The sequence below is a fragment of the Canis lupus genome, chromosome 27 (assembly GCF_011100685.1).
Source record: "Canis lupus familiaris isolate Mischka breed German Shepherd chromosome 27, alternate assembly UU_Cfam_GSD_1.0, whole genome shotgun sequence".
NCBI classification, from domain to species: domain Eukaryota; kingdom Metazoa; phylum Chordata; class Mammalia; order Carnivora; family Canidae; genus Canis; species Canis lupus.
Genome location: NC_049248.1, coordinates 6927294 through 6952520, shown reverse-complemented (window position 1 = coordinate 6952520; position 25227 = coordinate 6927294). Strand labels below are relative to the sequence as shown.

At 42.6% G+C, this 25227-nt stretch overlaps 1 protein-coding gene and 1 long non-coding RNA gene across 5 annotated transcripts in view; one reads left to right on the top strand and one right to left on the bottom strand.

The window, feature by feature from the left end:
* Positions 1–25227, top strand: part of ANO2 (anoctamin 2) — a 341963-nt gene that overhangs the window by 163009 nt on the left and 153727 nt on the right. For all 4 annotated transcript variants that reach the window (XM_038576551.1, XM_038576553.1, XM_038576552.1 and 1 more), the window contains 3 exons: positions 8523–8657; positions 15538–15698; positions 20577–20659. In XM_038576551.1, the coding sequence (XP_038432479.1) occupies positions 8523–8657; positions 15538–15698; positions 20577–20659 (379 nt within the window). The remainder of the gene's footprint in view (positions 1–8522; positions 8658–15537; positions 15699–20576; positions 20660–25227) is intronic.
* LOC111092786 lies at positions 20372–24723 on the bottom strand. Its single transcript, XR_005379775.1, has 3 exons — positions 24574–24723; positions 21573–21848; positions 20372–20888 (listed from the first exon to the last, which is right to left on the bottom strand). It is a non-coding gene; the product is annotated as an uncharacterized LOC111092786 (long non-coding RNA).

Here is a 25227-nt window from a genome sequence, read left to right as displayed (position 1 = left end):
TGTGGTACTCGATCCCGGGACAAGGATCATGTCCTGAGCCAAAGGCAGATGCTCAACTGCTGAGCCACCCAGGCATCCCTAAACCCATGATTATATGGTCAGTTAACCTATGGCAAAGAAGCAAGAATTTATGCAATGGAGAAAAAGAGGATCTTTAGTAAATGATGTTGGGAAAACTGGACAGCTATATGTAAAGAATGAAACTAGACTACTTTCTAACACCATACACAAAAATAAACTCAAAATGGATTAAAGACCTAAGTGTGAGGCCTGAAACCATAAAAATTCTAGAAGAGAGCACAGGCAGTAACATCTCTGACCTTGGCCATACCAAGATTTTTCCAGACATGTCTCCTAAGGCAAGGGAAACAAAAGCAGTAATAAACTACATCAAAATTAAAAGCTTCTGTAAAGTGAAGGAAATGATAAAACTAAAAGACAACCTACTGAATGGGAGAAGATAGTTACAAATGATATATCTGACAAGGGGTTAATATCCAAAACATATTAAGACCAAAGACAACACCAAAAAAAAAAAATAACCAATTAAAAAATGAGTGGAGGACCTGAACAGACCTTTTTCCAAAGAAGGCATACAAATGGCCAAAAGACACATAAAAAGTTCAACATCTCTAATCATCAGGGAAATGCAAATCAAAACCACAATGAGATATCACTTCACACCTGTGAGAATGGCTAAAATTAAAAAACAAGAAATAGCCAGTGTTGGCAAGGATGTGGAGCAAAAGGAATCCTTGTGCACCGTTGGTGGAAATGCAAATGGTGCCACTGTACTGTGGGTTAACAACAGTATGGAGTTTCCTCAAGAAATTAAAAACAAATACCAAATGATCTGATAATTCCACTACTGAGTATTCACCCAAAGAAAATGAAAACACTCATTCAAAAGCATATATGTACCTCTTGCCTTTGCAGCATTATTTACAATAGCCAAGCTATGGAAGCAACCGAAGAGTCCACTGATAAATGGATAGGAAGATGTGGCGTGTGTATATGTGTGTGTGTATGTGTGTGTGAATATCACACAGCCATTAAAAGGGATGAGATTTTGATACTTGCAACAACATGGATGGACCTAAAGGGTATTATACTAAGCAAAATAAGTCAGATTGAGAAAGACAGATGCCATATGATTTCACTCATATGTGGAACCAAAAGAACAAAAGCACACCAAATGAATAAACAAAGAGCAGAAGAATCAGACCTGTAAACACAGAGACCAAACTCATGATTGCCAGTGGGAGCGTGGGCAAAATGGGTGAAGGTGAGTGGGAGAACAGGCTTCCGGTTATGGAATGAGTAAGTCACAGGAATAAAAGGCATAGCATAAGGAATATAGTAAATGATATTGTAATAGCATGGTGCAGTGACAGATGGTAGCTACACTGTGGGGAGCATAGCGTAATGCTGAAAGTTGTTAAATCACTGTTTTATACCTGAAACTAGTGTAGCATGGTATATCAACTACACTAAAAAAAAATCAATAAAAATTTAAAAATAAAACCAGTTTAAAATCAAAACATAATATACTTATATAAAGCTGTATATGCAATAAATATACAGCTCACTGAATTCTTGCAACCTGAACATACCCATACAACTAGTGTGCAGATCAAGGAAGAATATGATTGGCCCTACTATCTGGACTCCTAGCACAGTTATTTTGTTTTTCAACTTTATATTAATAGAATAATTAAATATATATTTTAGTGTGTGGCTTCTTTTGCTCCATGTTGTGTTGATGGAATTTATCCATATAGTTGCATGTTCTTGTAATGTGTTAACTCCCATTCCATTGGGCAAGTATAGCACAACGTATTTATTCATTTTATTGCTTATAGGCATCTGGGGGGTTTCCAGTTTGGGGCTATTATAAATAGTGCTGCTGTGAATGTTCCTGTATGTATCTCTTAGTGCACATGTGTGCTTTTCTGTTGGGCATATACTTAGGAAGAGAGTTGTTGCATCACTGGGGCCCTTGCTCAGCTGTAGTAGATACTGCCCAGCAGTTTTTCCAAAGTGGATCTACCTATATACATCCCACTGGCACTGTGTAAGCATTCTGGTTTCTCCACGTTTGGCCAAGACTTGGTATTTCCCCTCTTTTTCATTTTTACCATTCTCTTGACTATGTAGAGGTATTGTGTTGTGGTTTCATTTGTTTTTCCCTGATGATCTGATGATTAGAAAGGTTGAGTACCTTTTCATATGTTTATTGGTCAATTGGGCATCTTTTTTTTTTTTAGTGGGAGTGGGACAGAGGGAAAGGAGAGAGAAACTTAAGCATGTGGAGCCCAAGCCAGGGCTTGATCTCATGACCTTGAGATCATAGCCTGGGCTGAAATCAAGAGTTTGGTGCTTAAATGACTGAGCCACTCAGGCACCCCAAATGGATATCTTTTTAATGAAAAGATTTTTTTCTGTTGGATTCATAATTCTTATTGATCTATGGAAGTTCTTTATGTATTCCAGATACAAGTCCACATATACACATATTTTTTCCCCTATTCCTTGGCCTGTCTTTTTACTCACTTAAGAATACCATTTGAACAGAAAATTTTCATTTTAATGTAGATCACATGGACTTTTAGAATAAATGTCATTCATAACATTTATTAGTTAACATTTATTACTTGCTTACTATGTCCTCCTCTACCTTGCTCATTGCACTTTCATTAACATATTTTTTTAAAAAGATTTATTTATTTATGATAGACATAGAGAGAGAGAGAGAGGAGAGAGAGAGATTGAGAGAGAGAGAGAGAGAGGCAGAGACACAGGGAGGGAGAAGCAGGCTCCATGCCGGGAGCCCGACGTGGGACTCGATCCTGGGACTCCAGGATCGTGCCCTGGGCCAAAGGCAGGCGCTAAACTGCTGAGCCACCCAGGGATCCCCTACATTAACATATTTTTAAGTGAAAAGAAAATGAAACCTAGAGAAGTGGAAAGACTTTCCCAAGTTAGGGAACAGCAGAGGGCATGTTCATGCTAGCTCTCCTCACTTCAGAGCCCCTGTTCTGTGAGCTCTGCTATACCAGAGAGGGCACCAGCTGATATCCCATAGACATTGTCCAGTCCTTGGATGTTTTTGTTTGGCCTCCACATATTTTTTCCAGTTGAATTAGTTGCCAACATTGAAAAGTTAGGAGAAATACAGATTTCCAGCTTTTCTTGGAAAATTGTAGGATCTGGCAATATTTCCCCATTTTTTCACATGTCACCCTGGACTGCTAGAGCTGACTAATTACTGGTCCCTGTAGATAGTACTAAGCCTTCTAGTGTCCTACTGGTGGTGCTATTATTGGTAGTGTTTGGTCTGCTTCAGTCATTTATGTTTTCTGCTTGGCTCCTGAAGACATCTGAATTTTTCACTACTAAACTGTTGCCCTTAAATGATATAAATGATTCTTTTTTCTTCTTTGTTCCATCTATTATTAATCCTAATACATTTTGACCTCGCTACCTTCCTTTGCAAGGTATCTAGGCTCTGTGTATGGGCTTCCTGTCTACCTTTCTGGCCAGCAGTACTTTTATGGTAAAAAAGAGGAGTAAATTGCTTATGTGGAATAGTTAGAAGAGTCCCTCAAAATACCCTATCTCTTCCTTTTAATGGGTGAAGGTATTGTGTTTTCATGAAGTTTGAAATGTCATTTATTTCCTGGAAGAAGCGACAAAGTACCCCTGTAAGATTTAATTTATCAGATCAGCTCCTTAAGCGTAAGTCTGGAAAGCAATGGGAGAAAAGATTTGTAGATTATATGGGTTAAGAGGGTGGTCAGAGAAATCTATGTCTCTGCATGATTGAATGCCTCAGATGTGATTCTGTGGTGATCTGGCTTCAGAGCTGGAAGAGAACAGGAGAAGATGGCAGAGGATGGGGGATGGGGATAGGTAGGTTTGTGCTTTCTCCAACTCAGCAGATTTTCCCTGGGCATGTCCCCATGTCTCTAAGTCCTTCCTAAAAGTCAGTGTACTGTGGAGGTTAAGAGCTGCAATCTCAAGTTAGCCTCACTGAATTTGAGTCTTGTCTCTGCTTTCTTACCAGCCAGGTGACCTTGGGTTAATCTTCTACATCACTTTCTCATCTATAATTGGAAGATAATAACACACTACCTCATAGAGTTGTGAGGACTAAAAATTGAGACTATTTAGAATCTTCTAAAAGCAGAGCTTGGCAAAGAATTAGCTCTCAATAAATTTCAGTCATCATGGCTGCTGTTGTTATCCTGGCAAGAGCACTAGATATGGCAGGGTCTGATGACAAGGGGTCAGATGCTTGCTTTGCCAGGCACTAGGCATGTGACCTTGGACAAGTCTCTTTATCCAGAGAGCTTCAGTTTTCTCATTTGAAAAAGATGTAATGAGAATTAAAAGTGGAGCCAAATAAGACAATCAAGACTGGAGTGCTAGGGCAGTTTGTGTTTGTTATGTCTTATGTCTCTCCTGCCTTCTCATGTTTCCTACTTTTCTTCCAGAAGGGATGTGGACTAGAAGGGAAGGCAAGATGAGCACCTATGAGGAGGCAGCTCACAGTATCACATGGGCATGGAAATAGGAACTGTAGTGATGTCCCTTCTTTCATTCCCCATATTGGTAATTTATGTTTTATCATTCATCGTCTTGATTAGTCTGACTAAACATTTCTCAATTTATGGATCCTATCAATCTGTTTTTGGTTTCATTGACTTTCTTTTTTTATTTTAAGATTTTATTTATTTATTCATGAGAAACACAGAGAGGGAGGCAGAGACATAGGCAGAGGGAGAAACAGGCTCCCTATGGGGAACCCGAAGTGACATTCCATCCCAGGACCCCAGGATCACAACCTGAGCCAAAGACAGATGCTCAGCCACTGAGCCATCCAAGCATCCCTCATTGACTTTATTGTTTTTCATTCTCACTGATCTGTGCTCCCTACTTTATTATTTCTTTCCTTCTGCTTGCTTTGGATTGAATTTATTCTTTTTCTAGTAGAAGTGCAAGCTTATTGATTCAGAGCTCTCTTATGTTAGTACAAGTATTCAATGTTATACATTTCTAAGTGTTGCTTTAATGGCATCCCACAACTTTTGAAGAGTTGTGTTTTCCTTTTAACACAATTGAAAATACTTTCTAATTTCCTTTATTATTTCTTTTTAGACATTTCCTTGGGTTATTTGGAAGGGCGTTGTTTACTTTTGAAATATTTGTAGAAATTTTCAGATATCTTTCTGCTGTTGATTTTTATTTTTTTAAGATTTTATTTATTTATTCATGATAGACACACACACACACAGAGGGAGAGAGAGAGAGAGAGAGAGAGGCAGAGACAGGCAGAGGGAGAAGCAGGCTCCATGCCAGGAGCCCGACGCGGGACTCGATCCCAGGACTCCAGGATCGCGCCCTGGGCCAAAGGCAGGTGCCAAACTGCTGGGCCACCCAGGGATCCCCTGTGCTGTTGATTTTTAGTTTAACTTAATTGTGGTCAGGGAATAAAATTTTCATTACTTCAATCCTTTTAAATTTGTTAGATTGACTTTATGACTCAGAAAATGGGGCAGCCTGGGTGGCTTAGCAGTTTAGCGCCGCCTTCAGGGACCCGGGATCGAGTCCCACGTCGGGCTCCCTGCATGGAGCCTGCTTCTCCCTCTGCCTGTGTCTCTGCCTCTCTCTCTCTCCTCTCTGTGTTTCTCATGAATAAATAAATTTAAAAAATCTTTATGACTTAGAAAATGGACTCTCTTGCTGAAAAGAATGTATTTTCTACTGTTCAGTGGATTGTTCTATAAATATCAGTTAGGTCAAGTTAGTTTGTGGTGACTTCTGTGTCCTTAACTGATTTTACATCTCTTTGTTCTCTCCATTACTTGAAAGAGAAGTGTTGGTGTCTCCAGTTTATACTTGAGATTTTGTCTAATCATCCTTTTAGTTCAGTTGGTTTTTATTCTATGCATTTTGACGTATGTAGGTGATCTATGCATTTTACTGCATGCATTCAGGATTATAAGGCCTCTCTAATGAAATGAATGATAATGTTGTCATTCATTGATGCCCCTCTTTATCCCAAGTGATATTCTTTGTTCTGAAGCCTCCTCTGTATGTCCCAGTTTCCTTTTGATTCATGTTTGCATGGTATATCTTTTTTCATTTCTTCACTTTTTTTCTGTATATGCCTTTATAATAAAAATGGATTTGTACATTTACATTTGTTATCATTAATGTATTTATATTATAAAACCACCATCTTGCTATTTGTTTTCTATTTGTTTTGTCTGTAGTTTGTTTCTGTTTTTCCTCTTTTCATGACTTCTTTGCAAATATGTATATTTTATGGTCCATTTCATCTCCAACATTGGTCTATTAATTATACTTATTTTTAAAATTCAGTGGTTGCTCTAGGGTTTACAGAATCCATCTTTAACTTACCATATTCCATCACTATTTTTGCTTGTTACCAATATTTCTCTGCCTTTTATGTATTATTGCCTTCCTCCATGAAGTTTTGACACTACACACACACACACACACACACACACACACACAGTATATCCGTCTATGTTCTGTGGCTCTAAAAAACACTGTAATATGTAATAAAGGTTTTGGCCTCCAAAGAACTAGTTTTATCCCTATGGGAGCACTATTTCATGTAGTATTCTGGGTTAAGTTTTTTTTTTTCTTTCCATACTTTAAGGGTGTCACTCTATTATCTTCTGGCTTACATAGTTTCTGCCAAGAAATTGACTGTAAATCTAACCTTTGTTCCTTTGCATATAATATCCTCTCTTTCTCATCTTCCCTTCCCCAGCACCACCCTCACCCCCACTTCAGCTTAATTAAAGATTTTCTATCTTTGTTTTTTAGATTTGATTAAGATATGTGTAGGTGTGTAGGTTTCTGTTTTGGTTTTAATATTTATTCTGCTTGGGATCCTCTGGAGTTCTTAGATCTATGTTGGGTTGTTTTTTATTAATTTGGAGAAGTTTTTTAGACATAATCCATTCAAATATTTCTTCTGTCCTCCTTCCCTTAATCTTCCTGGGACTTCGGTTACATGTATGATAGACCCTAGGATGTTATCCTCTCTCTTACCCCTCCCCCAAAGCAGACTGTTGATCGTTGTCACTCAGTGATTGAATGAGAGATGATGCTGGGAGGTGGGTGTACTTCTATGCCTCTCTGCAACTAAAGAGGCCCTTCCCAGTTTCCTACCTTGACCATTACCCTCTTCATGAGTACCAGATGGCGGTCATCGGCTGGGATCTTGTGAATGAGTGTAAACCTCTCTTGTATCTGGAGTTCCTAAGTGATTCTAATCTGTCCTGCTAAACTATACTCAGCCTTTCAGAGTTTACAAGATTATATCTTTTTTTCTTTGTACTCATTTTAATAACGATGGCCTTTTTCTCCCATGCTCTGCCAAATCTGAAACTGTTTGCATGTCCTATCTTTCCTTGGAGGGGCCTGTCATTTTTTTTTTTTTAATTCGGTTCATATGATTACCCTGCAGCCTCCACTCTCTGATGGGTTCAACGAAAGTTTGATGTCACAGATTATCCAGATTTCCCTGGTTGTTAGGTGGAAGTCACATTTTCTTACCACTGTCTATATCTGAGGTGGGAGCAGCACCTCTAGTAGTAGATAAATAGATTGTACTCACTCTACTTATTCTTTTGTCCTCACATCAAAGAGTGGGCTGCACTCCCATCTCCCTACTGTATTTTGTGTCAGAGCCTCTTTGGAAATAAAATATACTGTTTCTCTGTTGTTTGTATTTTTTTCATCAGGTGTCCATCACCAATATTTATTTAAAGGAAAAATTTAGTTTTAGAGACCTTGTGTGATAATTTACTAACTTCCTGCACCTAGGGATCAAAAAGATAATGGATTATTAATTTTCTCTTTAAAATAATCTTTTTATTATATTATTAGTTTCAGAATGCAGAAAGATAAAAAAAGAAATAAACACCACCTGTAATCCCATCAGCTAAAGAAACCATTGCTAATCTTTTACCAAAATGCTTCTAGTCTTTTTTCTATGAATTTAAGGTTGGTGTATGTAAGTCCACATGCCCACCTAGATAATTTGCATGTTTTGTTCACATAAGCTAGTTCTGAAAAGGTGTGTTTTTCTGTGGGCTGTGGTACTCATGAGATAATGATGTGTTCCTCATGTTTGTCTGGTAAAGATGACAAAATAGTATGGCCTATTTTCAGTTTGCTGTTAGGGCTGGATTCCTTCTAGGGGCTATTTCATGTGAATAGCCAGGATTCCCTGGTGTGTGTGTGTGTGTGTGTGTGTGTGTGTGTGAGAGAGAGAGAGAGAGAGAGAGAGAGAGAGAGAGAGATTCCCAGGGAATATAATTCATAACTGAAGAGACTGGTTCTTTGTGCTGAGGTCCTTCATGCACCACCTAACTTTCATCTCTTTGTTTACACTGACCCGTTGTCAGGTTTAGAACAAACTGAAATGGGAGAGATGGATGGTGTTTGTCATATGTGTTGTGATTTTCTTTCTTTTTCAGAAAGTATTTTGGAGAAAAAATTGGACTGTATTTTGCCTGGCTGGGATTATATACGTCATTCCTTATTCCTTCTTCTGTAATTGGAGTGATCGTGTTTCTTTATGGATGTGCAACAATCGAAGAAGATATTCCCAGGTGAGATGACTTTAAAGAAAAAGCCTCAGTTCCCACATGGCAGTAGTTTAGAGTTTCATTGCAGTTGAAAGTACAGTTCACATGCTTCCTTCCAAAGTCCTCACCCTCTACTCTCTCCTCCCCTTACCACACACGTAACCTCCCTCCAGAGACAGATCTGGGAACTCCAGAGCCTGGGAATGGCTTCAGAGCCCGCTGGGGGCGGCTCCCTCCCTTTCCTAGTTAAGCTCTTCTCCAGGGCCAGGGTATGATGTGGGCAACTGGATTCTACCTGGTGGAAAAAATCCATGCCTGAGAAATGTGTTTTCCCCTCCACTTTATGACTTTTTTCTCTGGATTCTCATAAGACCCAAGGTGGGAAATGCTGAGTGGCATTGGGTAGCAATCACATGTCTATATGGTCAAACACTAATGGGGTAAAATTCTGTGAGGCTGTCCATAGAGGCAGGCAGCTCTGGAAGTGAGAAGGGCCCACCCTCTGGTTCAGAAGTCAGAAACTTCAGGGGACAGGCCCCAGAGTGGGGCCCTTGGAGAGCCAAGAGAAGGAACAAAGGCTGGTCCTTATGGTGAAAAGAGAGTCTTCGAAGAATAGTAGCACTTAAAAATAGCCTACTTAGGGTGTGGGGTGGCTCAGTCAGTTAAGCATCCAACTCTTGATTTTGACTCAGGTCATTGTCTTATAGTCATGAGATTGAGCCCCCAGGGGCAGGTGCCGCTCCACAAGCACATGCAGAGAGACTTGGTTGTTGACCAGGCCCTGCCGTGGCATCAGCAGTTCTAGGTCCTCTGGCCTCACAGTCTTACGGCCAGCATGAGCAGCAAATGCCTCCAAGTCATCAAAAAGATGCTGGAAATACCTGTCCAGGCATTTCTCCACCATCTCAACAGCCTTCTTCTCCATGGGCATCTTAGCACAGAAGCTAAAGAATTTCACATAGTGGCTCAGTCCAGTCTTGTGGGGATCTTGACGGGGCCTGAAGCCAGGGGGCTTGGGCTCTGGGAGGAAGCCTGGTCGACAGAGGCTCCAGAGGAGTTAAGACTCCAGAGGAGTCTCCAGAGGAGATAAGACTGCAGTGCTAGATGGTGGGACTGGCTCAAGAAACTGAGGTCGCCTGGCCTGAGGAAACTGAGTGGTGCTGGAGGCCAACTCTGGACTTGCTCTTCTATCAGAGATATCCTCATCTTCTGAAGATCCTTTTGGCTCATTAGTCTCAACAGCTTCTGTCATTTCTCTATATCCCTTAGAATTTTCTGTCCTGACAGGGCTGGTGCTGGGTGTGGAGCCTGCTTCAGATTCTCTCCCTTCCTTGGTCAGTGCCCCTCCACCCTGCTCACACTCTGTCTCCTCTCTCTGTCTCTCTCTTAAAAAAAAATAGCATCCTTTAGGGTGGACAGCATTACATAGTAGCTGTAAGAGTGAATAGCTTCATTCCCTGAACCTTCCTTTCCCTTGGCTGTAAACAGGGATAATAACATGTGCCTAGTGATGTTGTTGTGAGGATTCAAGGAGACAATGTTTGGCACACAGTAGAATATTAATAAATAATTGTTGAAAGAATCAACATATGTGGAAATAAAGTACAAGTCGCAAGAGAGACACTTAACTTATATTTAGAATTTAAATCTCTTGACATATTCAGCACCGTCCTTGAAAACCAAAGCATGGTTAATATATTTTAATACTTTTTCAGTTTCAAGTGATAGAAATGCAACATGAACTGCTGAAGAAAAAGAAAAAGAAAAAAGAAAAGAAGGGGAATCTATTATGAGGATTCTGGGGTGTATCAGGGAACACAGTGGCAGGCATGTGGCTAGCATAAGGGCCAATGGAAATAGGGACTCTTGTTTATTTCCCATCTCTGGTTCTTTCCTGTATTTGTTTCACTACAGATTTTCCCCATTGGATATAAACATTCCTACCAATAGCTCATAGGTATTGTTTCTTAGAGCTTTCTCTTTGAGTGGTTCCATATGAAAAAGTCCTATTGGCTCACTTTGGATTAGGGTATAGGCCCTGGGCCAATAGTCGTGGCTATGGGGCAGGATCACATTGTACCAATAGGATGTTCCCTCAGCAGCCAGGTGAATGAGGACACTGGGCAGACTGTGGGTGTCCACTGTAGTTGGAGGAAGTAATGGCCATTCTGAAGAAAGGGCCAAGAGCTGGGCTCCTTTGGGGAAAGGAGTTACCAGTTATCTCTTCTTGTTACCATCTATATAATCTACAGAAATGGTCTTATAAATTAGAAACTAGGGTTGGTGTTTCCAATAGTTAGAACAAAGCTAAATAACGGTATAAGAGACAAGGATTTGGATATTTTTGTGTATAACACTCCAGTACCAGCTGCTCAGTGTTTTGACTGGGAATTCTATGACTTTTATCACATAACATATAGGGTGGAGGTTCTGCCTCCCTCAGGCCAACTAGCATGAGGGAAAAACTAATACTTACCAAATGCTTGCCTTGTGCCAGGTATGGTGCTGGGTGTTTCTCATGTACTAGTTTCTTTGATCCTGTAGAGATCATGGTTGTAAACTGTTATATTGGTTTTATTTTAACCTAACAGAGATGGAGAAATTGATGCTAGTGCAGTCATATAACTGGTCCGACTACAGCAACTAATAATTGTTACAATCCTGATTTGACCTCAATTGTCTCCTACTCCAAAGTCTTTACTTTTCCCATAAGATGTGAAGTCTTGGGCACCTGGCTGGCTCAGTGGATTAAGCATCTGCCTTAGGCTGAGGTCATGATCTCAGGGCCCTGGGATGAGTCCTGCACTGGGCTCCCTGCTCATCGGGAATCTGCTTCTCCCTCTCCTTCTCCCTCTCCCTCCTGCTCATGCTTGTATTCTCTCTCTCTCTCATAAATAAATAAATAAATAAATAAATAAATAAATAAATAAATAAATAAATAAAAATCTTAAAAAGAAAAAGATGTAAAGTCTCCCAGAAGGCTCATATCCTCCTTGGCAGCCAACTGGCTTTGCTTGGTGATTTCTTAGAAAACATGGCTCCCACATTTCTCTTGCCCAGTTTGATCCCTAGAGAGCTGGGGCTCAGGTTGATTCAAACTAGAAAACTCTACACTGTGCATGGAGAGCCAGGGCCAATGTAGAGGGTGGGCCATCGGAGTGCCGGTTTACATCAGGATTTAGGACGTATGCCTTGGTTCCCCATCTGGGAATACATCCGACGGTGACCATTATAGCTGGAAATGACCATGGTCTACACATACTGAAAAATATGTATCTATACACATGCACTCATATATAGTATATATGCATGTAAAATGTGATCATTATCCCTGCAGATGTATCTTATTACCTGTCAGAATGTATAATATTTCATAAACTATATATAGCAACCCATTAGTGGATAGTAGAATCAGTGTAATGGTTATTTTTTTAAATGAATGAGAATAAGATAGCAAAGAGTAGAATGAAATATAATGTTAGTACTCATCACAAGAAGGAAGTATGGGTATTGCTTCATGAAATTTTAGTTAGCTATATAAGTATGTTTATAGAGGAGAGGGGGAATATATATATATATTTGCATACTGGAATCTGATATAAAAGATCGCTTTTAAACTGTAGATCACAGTCAAAAAAAGTTTGAAATTGATGTTGTAAAGCTGAAATTTTGGTTATTGGTTGTTCAGATTCAGGTGGGATGTGATAAATGAATATGTAAATAATAGAAAAAAATAAGTGTATTATGAATAATTTTTTTTAAAAGGACTGCTCTTTAATCATAATTATATACCCATCAAAAATCTAGGCTCAATGGACTTGATGAAAATTCATAAAATAGCACTCCCTATCAACAAAAGGATAGTCTTTAAATCCTAATACTGAATCTAAACAAATTCATACTCTTCCGGGATCTGTGTCTGTCACCAACGCCTAAGCATGATTAAAAACTTGTACTATTCCTGTGGTTACTTTACAGGGTTTCTAATTTTGACATTAAGCCTGGAGTCTACTATCTATGTATCATTTTTTTAAAAAAAAATGTGGCCTTCATCCAGTTCTCCCCAGTGGTTATGTCTCATATAACTTTAGGACGATATCAAAAGCAGAAAATTTACATTATGTGGAACTTTAAATGGTACCTTTTATCTTCAGCAACTTTGATATATGAGATACAAATATGACTTATGAGAAATAATTCCACATGTGAATGAAATATCTATAGAACTTTACTTATACCAAAGGGTTGGTTCCATTTATTAGGTACTTGCTTATATAGGGTAGGGAAGACTGGAGCGTTTAAAAAAAAAAAAAAAAAAAAGGCTGATTGATCTAAACCATCTTATTAAAAAACAAAAAGGTCACTTCAGGTCTGAGACCTTAACAGCAGACACTGTGTCTGAATTTCTGGAATAATTGCCATGTTGCACCTTCTCCCTTCACACCAGCACAGCCTTGCATCATCTAACTTGTGAGCAATGAGTTACTGATTAAGAACACCACTCACTTTGGGGTTCTGGTTCAGCTGATTGCTGGGCCATTTATCAACCTTCTTGTGCTTTCTAGAGAAAACGATAGACTGGAGAAATACAGCATTCGATTTATAGGCACAGTTGCTTCCAACTAGAAATCCATGGATTATGCAGTTCATGAATAACCCAGATAGGATTTCAATTCTAGCCGAGTTCCTCTCATCTTTCCACTTCTCTTTTCAGCCTTGCCTAGGCAGGCAGCCTCTCTCAGAGAATGCAAAGTCATTTTAATATCATCCTGGGGCAGAATTTCTCCAGAATTCTGTTCAAATTGCTTGCATTCAAACAGACAAACAAGCAAACAATACGACCCAATACATATAAAGCATTCTGACTTCAAATTTAAATGATCTAGGGAATAGCCATGCGATGGTGGCTGCCCTTTTGTACAAATGATCAGCAGTTGACTGTCCTCCCAAAAACAGACACAGCACTTATGTTTCAAAGTGCTTTGTACTTTGTTAACTAGTTGCTAGCACATTTTTCATTCCTGACCTTTTGGCATCGACTGCTTTTGATTAGGATTAGGCTAGGAGTATCCCTCCCCCAAGTCTCTGTGTAAAAAATAAAATAAAAGCCCCAAAAAGCAAAGTGATATCCCTGACACACACATATACCTGAAGGGCAGCATTGAGGAACCTCTTATGTTCTCAGACATGGCTTAAACGCACAGCCCCTTACTAAAATTTATATGGACCAACAGTTTTCTGTGTGAATCTGTTTTCTAGGAGGGGACTCTCCTCTCTGAAAGTAGAAACTCCTTCTCAATGATACACCAGACACTTGTCTGACCCAGAAGACAGAATAAACCTTGCTCTCTAGTTACCCATAAGAATGTGCCCAAGTGAAACCAGCATGGCTGAACTTACTATTAAGATGTTATTATTTAATATTGTCATTGTGAATGAGTCACTGCTATTGACACTTGCCAATGGAGAGCTTAGCAGCAAGTCAAGTGGAGGAACGAGGATTTATTCTTAGAGACCTAGAGTTTCCATTCTCTCACACAGAAGGCCTTTTCTTGCTGTGGGCTTAATAGCTCATTAAAAACAAACCTGAAAGCTGGGACTTGACAGCCAGGGACAGTCCTCAGGAAAGCCCTTCATCTTCCTAATGAAGGGGAACTGGACCCAGGCACCCCTTGACTTCTGGGTTTCATATAAGCACTTGCATTAGCACATAGGGTACCAGCCAGCTCACCCTGGTGATGGCCTCCCACTCATCAGCCATGCTCTGTAGTACCCATACTTTCCAGAGGGAACACAGCAGTGGTTTTCAGTGTAGGACCCCCTACCTCCCCATAACTGTGTCTCCAGCTGCTCCATGAGAACAGCCAATGCTTCATTTTCATGAAATCTTGAGTTCTCCACCCTGCTGCCCCAAACAATGAACATAACCACCTACCCATTCCCCAGGGGAAGCATTACACACCAGAGTGATGAGTTCACTCATTTTCCTACCAATATGTAGTGTGGAGGGACGCTAGGGAAGCCAATTAGGGCTGGTAGTACTTTGGTTCTTATTCGCAAGCATTCATATAAGCCTGAATTTATTGGATAGCTAACCACCGAAAGAGTGAATGGAATTTCAACTATATTCATTAGTCCACTAAATAGAAATATACTGAGACTAGGTTAGAATATAGCTAACGGTTATTTGACTCATGCTTCTCTCTATAAGTATCATAGAATCTAGACTTTGGAAGAAATTACCCTATTCTTTCATTCCCCCTAGTCCCATTTCATGGTTTTGATCATTCTTATTAGGCTGAAGTTAGATCCCATTCTACAAATGTTCATGCAGCTGGTGCACTTGGAAAGGGCCTCTAACCCAGTTCTGACTCCAGTCTTCTTCACGTGGCTTCTCCTTGAGAAATTAGAGCTTGTGTTGATCCAGCCATACTCTTGTGTTTGCTTCTCCCCATGACCAGGTCTCACACATCTGTGAGGCAGCCAGTAGGGTTTAAGGAGACGGTCTGTGCTTGCATGATGATGGTGAAATCCAATTTCAGACAGGTGACGGATTCATAGTTGTTGGTGCTCCCCACCAATCTCTTAGACTCAGCACATTTTGAAGGGACTTTATGGATCATCCTGCAGTGTACAACATTTCTGGCAGATGCTCATGAATTTTCTGCTAGAATACCTCTAATGACGGGTCCGTACCGCAGAAGGGGCCCACCCGTTTCTTTGAAAAAATATAGGAATAATGCTCTCATGGCAAAGAATCCAATTCCAATGTCTTTAACACACCTCGCTTTTGGAGCAAATAAACTTGGCCATGGATTTGGAGTGGGAGATGTCTTTAGGGCAACTAGCTTGTGGTGGGTCCTGCCTTAGCTCTCATTGACCCAGCAACCTCTCTCTTCCGCAGCAAAGAGATGTGTGACCAGCAGAATGCCTTCACCATGTGTCCCCTGTGTGACAAGTCCTGTGATTACTGGAACCTCAGCTCAGCCTGTGGCACGGCAAAGGCAAGCCACCTGTTTGACAACCCTGCCACCGTCTTCTTCTCTATCTTCATGGCTCTGTGGGGTAAGTGGTTATCATAAACCTTGCTTATTTTGGTAATACCTTAAATGGGTACAGTGACCATGCTCTAAAGCCCATATCCTTTGATTTATGTTCTTTAGTATTTAGTCTTTATACCTTAAGAAGTATTATAGGGACAATAGATTTCTCTCTTTTACTTTTATATGTGAGTAGTACTAGGAATTCCTCCATGGTTTTATGTATTTTTTTAAAAGATATGAGACATTCATCTTGTATTAATCTCATGTAGAAATTATTCGGAATTTGAACCCAACGCATGTTTGAAAATGAGCGGGAAAAATCAGAGAGGGTGACAAAACATGAAAGACTCCTAACTCTGGGAAACGAACAAGGGGTAGTGGAAGGGGAGGTGGGTGGGGGGACTGGGTGACAGGCACTGAGGGGGGCACTTGACGGGATGAGCACTGGGTGTTATACTATATGTTGGCAAATCGAGCTACAGTAAAAAATATACATAAAAAAAAAAAGAAAATCCCTAGCACACACATGAGGAGCTCCAGATATATCTACTAAGATAGGGGAAGTCATCAATGTCCACTATAATAACACTCAGAGTGTGGGGTGACTGCCATGGCCACAGAGTTAGCTGGTGGGGAAGGTTGGCCCAAACTTGATCTCCTGACTCTAGATTCTGTGCAATTTCCGGACACCATGAGTGCAGACGGTAGAGATTTTACTCAATGCCAGAGTAGCGTTTTCAGTATTTCCACCAAAGGGATTTGTGAAGGAAAGAACAGATAGTTCCATCATTTTCTTCCTCCTCCCTTTGTCTCCCCAGAGCATTAGGGTAATAAACTTTCTCTGGGCCATAGCCATCTGACCATAAACACACAAACACACACACACACACACACACACACACACACACGGAGACACTTCTGTTCACAAACTGGAATGGAATAACCCAAAATAATAACACTGTGATAACTGGACATTTCCAAGAAGATACACCCACATGTATCATACAAGGAACAAAGTCAACATGGTTCAGCCCATCTTGAGTAGCCACCTGATTTTCACTTTTTACTCATCATTAGATATGCAGGTCCTTAGTTTCTCCATTAGATCACAGAATGGCAGGGCTGTGATCCCACTGCAGAGGATGCTTGATTATCTCTGACTCCATGGGGCCTGGAGGACATGCCAGGATGGGACCATGAGTCACACATTCCTGAAAGTGTGAAGAGGAGAGAGGGAGAGGTCTGTTTTCAGTAGTGCTAGGAGTACTAACACAAGCTTTTTCTGTTCCCTGTAGGGACCTCTCCTTGGGTGGAGATAGAACCAGACTGGAAAGATTGCCATATTACTAGGCCACCAAGGAACATTTCCAGGGGACACTCTATTCTCTGTTCTCAGGTGGAAATGCACTGCCTAGGGGCACACAGGCAGTAGTCAGCCCACAGAAGTAGGGGCAGAGAGTAGGAGGAAGTGACACTTATCACCATGTGGCTCTGGAAGTGTTTCCAGGAGGAACTCAATAGAACCAGCTGAAGCTGAAGCTTATGGCCTAGGGAGCCTTAGGTAGCAGCTCTGTGTCTGCTTGTTAAGCAGGACATCTCGTGATTACCCCAGATCCATCAGAACTGATTTGGAACCTGGAATGCACATTCAATGTTTGATACATTGCAATCCTAATTCCCATTTATTTGTCTTAAGGGATTCCCATGACTTGAGTGGCTATAGTTTCATAATACTGAGTCCATGATCCCTTACAGACTTCCCTGGGATGTAATTCCTTGTTGTAGAGAAACTTGGTTTTCAGTTGTACTTTGCCACTCTCAAGCCCCAACAACAACCTCATCTCTTTCCTCAATAGCTGTAATTAACAGATGCCTCCTACCCCCCTGGGATCTGTGGTAATTTACTGCCGCTGCCCCTGCCCCTCTTGCTCCCTCTCATGTGGCAACACAGGAAAAGCATAAAGGGTGGGATGCGTCAGAGCTTCCTGGCATAGCGTGGGCTTCAGTTGTGTTTTTTTTAACAGCTTTGCTGTGTTTTATGTGATTGTGTATTTGGTTGCAGCAGCCAAGAGCCGCTGGGCATGATTGCCTGCAAATTACAATTAAAAATAATAGTACTGCCTCTCATTACAATGATTATTATGATCAGTGGTGCTGTGCGTGGTGGGCCTGGCCTGAGGCCCAATCTGCCAGAAGGAAGACTGGGGAGAAGTGGTTCTCTGCAGAGAGACTCTCTGTCAGTGGAACCATAGTAGAGGCTACTGAGCCCGGGCGCATGGAGGGTGCTGGTCAGTATGGACTGGGTCTGTGGAGCCTTCAGGCCTAGCTCCCAGCTCCTCTGTGGTTCGGCTTCGGACTCTAGGGAGCTTCAAAAAGTGAATGAAGCCTTACTGAAAAGGAAAGTAAAGGGACAGGGTTTCTGAACTCTGTTCTGAATAGAAGTTAAGAACATTGACCTAGGGGCCAGGCGGTCCTAGATGTGTGTCTCACAGTCCTACTCCTTACCAGCTGGGGTCCATCACAAGACAGTGCAGATCTAGCTCTGTGTCATAAAAGTCAGCACTCTTAACCCAGGTACCATATACCTGGGGCAAGATTCTTAACCTTTGGATATCATCATGCTCATCCTTAAGAATGGTTAAGGAATACCTACCTCATAGGGTTCTTGTGTCGGGTGAATGAGATATGTGTGTAGAGCACTTAGCATAGTGCCTGGCATACAGTGCACACAGGAGGTGTGAGCTGTTCTTTGCCATTATGACAATCCTCCCTTGTCCTCATGACTCCTCTTCAGTGACTTCTTTGCTCCCTCTCATCTGTTCCCATGGTCTGGCTTCTCTTTATAGAGCCTGCAGTCAGGAAGCATTCTGAGCCCTGCTGTATGCAGAGCCCTCCTCAGGCACTGAGACAAGGATAGAAAAAGGAGAGACGCCCTCCTCCCCACCTTGCTCTCAGAGCATCCCCAGCCCCATTCCAGTGTTGGGAGGTCAGGATGCACTTATGTGAAAAAGCCTCAAATCCAAGGGAGAAACCACATGAATCTGTGCACTGTAACACAGCACCATGTAAAACAAATGTAGCTGTTAGCAACTGTGCATTCAACCAATCTGTGGGTGTTTGTTCTGCTTAGTTCTGTGCCGTGCCCGAGGTAAACAGCCAGCTAAGAGCTGAGGAATTTCACAGTCCAGTTACTATGCTGCAGACCTGAATGGCAACCAACAGTGCAGTGCTGCACACAGTGAAGGGCACCAGGGGTTTTCCTGGTGGGTGGTGTCGAGGTGTGTGGGTGGCCTCAAAGAGTATCACTTCCCTTCCTTTCCAGGGCACTGGACTCTAAGTATAGTAGAAGTGTAGAAAAGAGGGTGCCCCAAGCAGAATGGATCAGGAAAGGATGGTGGTAGGCAGTGGAGGGCAGCATAGGGAGGCAGGACAGTTTGCATGAGTTGGAGATGGGGAGGGCAATGAGGAGGTGACTGTAGCAGTGATGCAGCTGTGAGGTTGTGTGTTGACAGAACAAAGGAATGGATTTAGTAGACACATGGGTCAGGCCACATACAAAGGATCCCCCCATCAAGAGAAAAGAACTTAAGACAATAGGGAGCCATTGAAAGTCTAGATGGGGGAGTGTTGGCATCTTCCCTCTCCTCGCCCCTTCTTCACTGCCCAGGTGTCATTGTTCTTCAAGACTCGGCCCACATGGCTTCTCTGGCAATCAGAACTCCTTCTGCTGCCTGCCCACAGCCTTTTACTGTGCCTTTCTTAAGGCCCTGATCACTTTGTGCCTTTTATTGTAGTTGTTTACAGCCATTCCCTATAGACTATAAACAGTTTGAGAGCAACATCCACATAAGATTCACCTGATCTCCCTCGTGGTGTCTAAGACAGTGTTTTGTGTATTATAGATACCTCAGGCAGGCCCAGTTCTTTGTGCAGGATTGGAAATTTATTCCAGCTTGCTCAAAGAACAAGAGCTGTGTTATAAGAAAGCAAGAAGCAAGCTCATGGGTGCAGGTAATGGAAGGGAGCCAGGCTTCTGGGAACTGGAGCTGGAGGTGCTGTCAGAAATCCTGGCCCTTTTTCCTTTTGGGTATTGGCTGTGTAGCTCATCCCATTCCTGCTTCCTTTTGTGTCTCTTGGTTTCAGTTTTCAAAAGAGAGAATCTGCATGGTCCCTCAGCAGGCTCTGGATTAGGTGTTCAGACCTGGTATGAGAAGCCACGGCTGTAGAGTGGAGGGGTTGGTTTTCCCTGGACCATGTTGGGCTGGCCCTTCAAGGGGCTGCAGGTGGCAGGCAGACTGACTGGCATGTGGGTATGAGAGTGTAGGGAGGCCCTCAGCAGCTACTTGCTAAACAGATGGAGGGCTGGGAGAATGCCCCTTCAGGGAGAGGACTCTGTCAGCGGCATGCAGGCTGCCTTGGAAGGCTGAGACACTGGAGTCAATGGAACCATTAGGAGACTGTTACATAGTCTCAGGATGGGATTCTTGGGGTCCAGAGAAGGGAAGTGGTGCTAGAGACACAAAGATGGGAAAAAGAGTGAGGGCTCTGAGGAAGGGGCAGGAAGAAAGAAAGTATGTGTAGGGAAGATGAACATTGTCAAAAAAGACTACAGACCCTTCCATTCTCATTTTCCTCATCCTTCCATCTTTCTTTCATTTCTAGAGGTCACTGTTCACCCTCTTCTCATAACCTAGATGTGTGTATCTCCCGTTACATCTATCAGGCTCTCAGGGATGGGGAATGTTTTGAGCAGTTCCAGCTAGAAGTAGGAGGAAGGGAGTAAGTGCTTTAAAGAGAGTCCAAAAATTTGAAACCTCTAAGTTTATCCTCCACCCCCATTGGTGAACCCAAAGGGTACTCAAAATCCATTCTTTAATAGGATTTCTTCTTTCTTTTTAAGCTACCATGTTTCTTGAAAACTGGAAGAGATTACAGATGCGGCTGGGCTACTTCTGGGACCTGACTGGTATAGAAGAGGAAGAAGTGAGTTCCTTTGCATACTTCTCTGGGCCCTTGCTTGATTTCATTCTGGAAATAGATTTTTTTGGAGTGAGATGACCACTTAACATTTGGAGTCACATCAGCTAGTCACTGGCTCCATGGTCTTAACCATGGTTGATATGCACTGAAGTCAAAAGTTCAAATCCCTGCTCTTCTCTTGAGCAGCAAGACATTGGACTTGATGGGTAGTCAGATGTCCTGGTGAACCTCACTGGAAAAAGAAATGGCACGAGAGAAAAGCCTTATGGTAGCTTTGAGATTTAACTTGACATTCCTCTACCTCCCATCTCCTGGGTGCTAGTGTGCATGAAGCCAGAGAGCAGGAATCGCTATCATGTAACCCAGAACATGCATATGTCAGAACGCCTCTGTAAGCCTACTGAGGACCAAGGGAGAGGTGTGGGTGCCAGAGGCTGATTGCCTTTGATGCCTATGGAAGGCGAAAGAAGCAATGAACTACTACAGTGTAAGCCAGTAAAGTATGGTCAAACTGGCGGATGAGCTAAGGGCAAAGGGTAGGTTCTTTTAGAGTCTAGTTTTATGGACAGATAATACTTAATGACTGAAAACAAATCAGCCTTCCCTCTGGCTCCTATGAGAACTAGGGCCCCATTCCTGATGTCAGGAAGCTGGCAATGAGTAACGTGTGCACAGTTGCTCACAGTTCTTATCTATTCCTGCATGTTCCCATTGACTGAACAGATGTGAATATTGTATAGAGGCTCCTGATATTGTGGACATTGTTGTTGAGGTGCTGAGGACACTGTCTGGAAAGACCAGAAGACACTGGCATTTGCCTGAGTAGTTACTTGCAAATCCTGGCCACAGGCATTATGGCAGCTGCATGGAGAGCAGGCCTTTTCTGCTTTCTCCCACAGTAATGGATGTGCCTCACCTTAGGCTTGGGATTGCTGGCTTTGTGGCCCTGTTGTCTTATGACCAAACAAGTGAAATCCCCAATTTAGTCTTGTTCTCAAGCCTGCATGGCTCCATATGTCTATAGCATGATGTCATCTCTTCTCCTTGATGCTCTAATGGAGCAGGTGGGCATTTCCATTACCATGCACGAGAGTATGTGTGTTCACTGTATTCCAGCCTGGTGCATTCAGCATATGCTTGGCGACCATCATGGGTTCTGTGGCAGATCAGAGAATATACACTTGGATTCTACCTTCAGAGAGGATACAAATTAGGAAGATAAGCATCAGGGAATAATGAAAGCAATTACATTTCTTGGGGGAATAATGGCCAAATGAGTGCTTCCAGTAAAAGTGGGACTGTGGGGGTGGTCTGGTTGGGACATTCTAATCATGCGGGTTCCATCTGCTTCAGCAGAGAGATTGACAAGGGAGTTTTGGCCACGTGTGGGGAAGTGGGAGCTCTGTTCTCCTAATGCAGGGCCTATCATGTCTCCCAAGAAGAGAAGAAGAAACATCCTGGCATCCAGGCCTAAATGGGTCCAGAGACAAGCTAGGTGTGTCTGCTAAGTAGAGCTGTGGAAGCCAGCCAGTCTCTGCTAGGAGGTGTAAACACACACAGAGAAAGCCATAGGTTATGATTCGATGCCTTCAAAAATCTTAGTCACAGGCTCTTGGAAGGGTTGGAAATATAATCAATTTTCTTTCTGTAGCCAGGTTTCCTGCTTTCTGATGAACCCAGAGAGCAGTGGTAACCTCATGGGAGGTACATGATCTCAGGAACTCTTAGGCAGGCTGAGAGGGGTCTGGCCAAGACTGGTTTGCCTGTGGCACAAGGAGATGTTCCTCATGGGCTCTGGTCACTTCTGCTGGGTGAACTTACTGCGAAGTGGCTTGGTTCTACAGCATGGTTTGTGTGCCCTGAGTGTGCAAGCCCTGGGCCAGGCATGGTTGAGAGGGAGGACAGCCTTGTCTTTTCCTTAAACGTGTTTATATTTCAGACTAGAATATCAAACATGCTTTAAATTCAGTATAGTCTGAACATACGCATTAAGCACCTACTATGTACCAGTTTTTAGTATGGAGTATGGAACTATGTCAAACAGTCTCTGAGTAGCTCCAAAGGCTTACATTCAGCTAGGGTGCTTTCTGGCCTCTGAATATTTAGAATGCGATGGTGAATATGTAAGAGAAATTTCTTCTGGCTAATGTAGCCAGAAGAGGAGTGCATTTTTTTTAACCTGAGTTTTGAAGACTGGTCAAATTTCGCTGGGTAGCAAAGAGGGGAGAGGGTGCCCACAAGGAGAAACAGCAAGCAGAAGCCTTGATCTGGGAAAATTGAGGTGTAGATCAGAAAAAGCAAGATGTCCAGAAAGTGCAGTGCAGTTGGATGCAGGAACGGATTTGGGGATGGCCGAAGCAATAAATACAGGCATGTAGCCAGGACAGGGGGCTTATTGACAGCTGGTCTGTGTCTCTTGTAGGTCATGGGAAGGCATAGAGGGCAGGATAGAATTATATTTATGACTTTGCAAGAGTCCTAGGACTTATCTGAAGTGTGAGCAGGTTTAACGTGCATTCAGGTGAGGAGCAGGAGCATACCATGGCAGGTATGACTTGGACACTGGTGAGAGGGAGACAGGAGCCCTTGGAGGTCATGATTAGGAGTTTTTTCTATTTTAACCAGACACTGTCTCCAGGTGTCAGGAATATTCTCTGGGCCAGCTTTCTGTAACCCTAAGACATCATGCTTCTCTATGGTCTGCATTAGGAGATACTATGTGGGCCACACCCGGAAGAGTTGAACAAGTGGTGTGACTCAAGTCCAGGTGGCAAATCACGGAGAAGTGGAAGGAGGGTGGAGACTGCTTTCTCTCAGGGTAGGGAAGAACATGAACAACCAAACCCAAGACCAGCTTCCTGGGTCGGTGTGGCCCCTGCCTAAGGGTTCCTCCATTTGGAACCAGCAGGGACACCTCGAGGGACTTACTTAAAGACTCTTTGGATCCTGTTCTTGCCGAAAGGAGGCCTGCCAGACTTCAAGAGTTTTTCGCTCTGACATGGGCTAATCTTCAGCTCAGTGGGCCTCCTTCCCTGACCCAGTTAGCTTCTATCAGGCCCCATGTGTTCCTCTGAGAGACTGTGGTCTTATCTTGACACAGATGTCCTCCCCTCTGTCTCTCCCATCCCTCATCTGTCATATCAAATTTTAGGTATCATACATGGCTTCGTAGCACAAAGGAAGCCAAATTCTCTACCTACCTTTTCTGACCTCAGTACATATTATTCTCCTCCTTGCTCAGACCTTCTAGCCACATAGACCTTCATTCTCTCCCAGGTTTATGCCAGTCTTTGCACTGGCTGTTCCCTCTGCCTAGAATGCTCTAGTCTCTACATGGCCTGTCCTTTCTTGGCTTTTCCATCCCATCCTAAATGTTACCCTCCTCAGACTCAGGGCCTTCCCTGAATCCCGATTCTAAAGCAGCCATCTTGTTTTATTTCTTCTACTCTTCTTATCCCTAGCTGCTGGCTTCTTATTTGTGTGTTCGTTTGCTTATTGTCACCTTCCTTTACTTGAAGATAGGCTCCACTGTGGCCTCAGAGCCTGGAAAGAAGTGCAGAGTGCAGCAGGAGCTTGAAAACTCTTTGATGAAGACATTTGTTGACTGTGTCTCTGGATTTACCTCTTTAGATCAAAGAAGGCTGGTCCTGAGCTGTCCTTCAGACAGCTCCTGAGGAGACCAACCAGGTGGAAGCCACTTTGGGAATATTTCCCAGGATTTTAGTGGGAGGAGTTATGTATTTCTGATGATTTTGCATCAGACTACCAACCCAGAGAGACCAGAGTGTATGAGGAACATTAGGAATAAGGAGGACCCTCCCATGGCTGGGTGCGTTGGCCCTACAGGGGCTAGATTCTGCTCTGGTCAGGAGCTCAGTTGTCCAGCTCCCTGCCTTTGAGGAATTCTGTAACCTCACCTGATCTTCTTGGCCACAGATAGAGAGATCCTTGTCTGACCTGCTTTAGTTGGAATGCAGAACAGCTTAAGACTCTGCTTTGAGAGTCTTGGACTCCTGTTTATATGCTGAGAATGCTCAGCTTGTTCTAGACAGATGAGGGATTTTGAGTGGGGGTCTCGCATGGGATGAGGTGGGCCATAGCCACAACTAGAGGGATGTGAGGACATGCCTCTCTGTGATGTCACGGACTATCTTTGGAAAGTCAGAGGCAGGTCAAGAGCAGCCCTCCTAGTCAGTAGGGGAAGTTCTTAGCCCCTTTGCCGGGTATGAAAGGTAGAAACAACTCTAGCTAGAGGGGGTTTAGAATCCATATAATCATACTCACCGAAAAGATATTGCCATAGCTTTTTTAATGAAAATCTTGTATGGAAATAATAAAAATGAAAAGTACCAGATTTCAGGGGCATGGAGGCCAACTTCAAAACAAAGTTCTCAAACTCTTCCTGTGGGATGTTAACTGATGGGGCCAAAAGGATTTTTGCAAGAAATGATGGGTTTAAAAACATTAGGCAAGTGTCTTCACAGTAGAACTTTTCAGAGCTTCTGATATGCTCTAATATACCTCTCTCAAGTGGTATATTGTGTGGCCTTTTCCAATCTCTTAGACCCTGG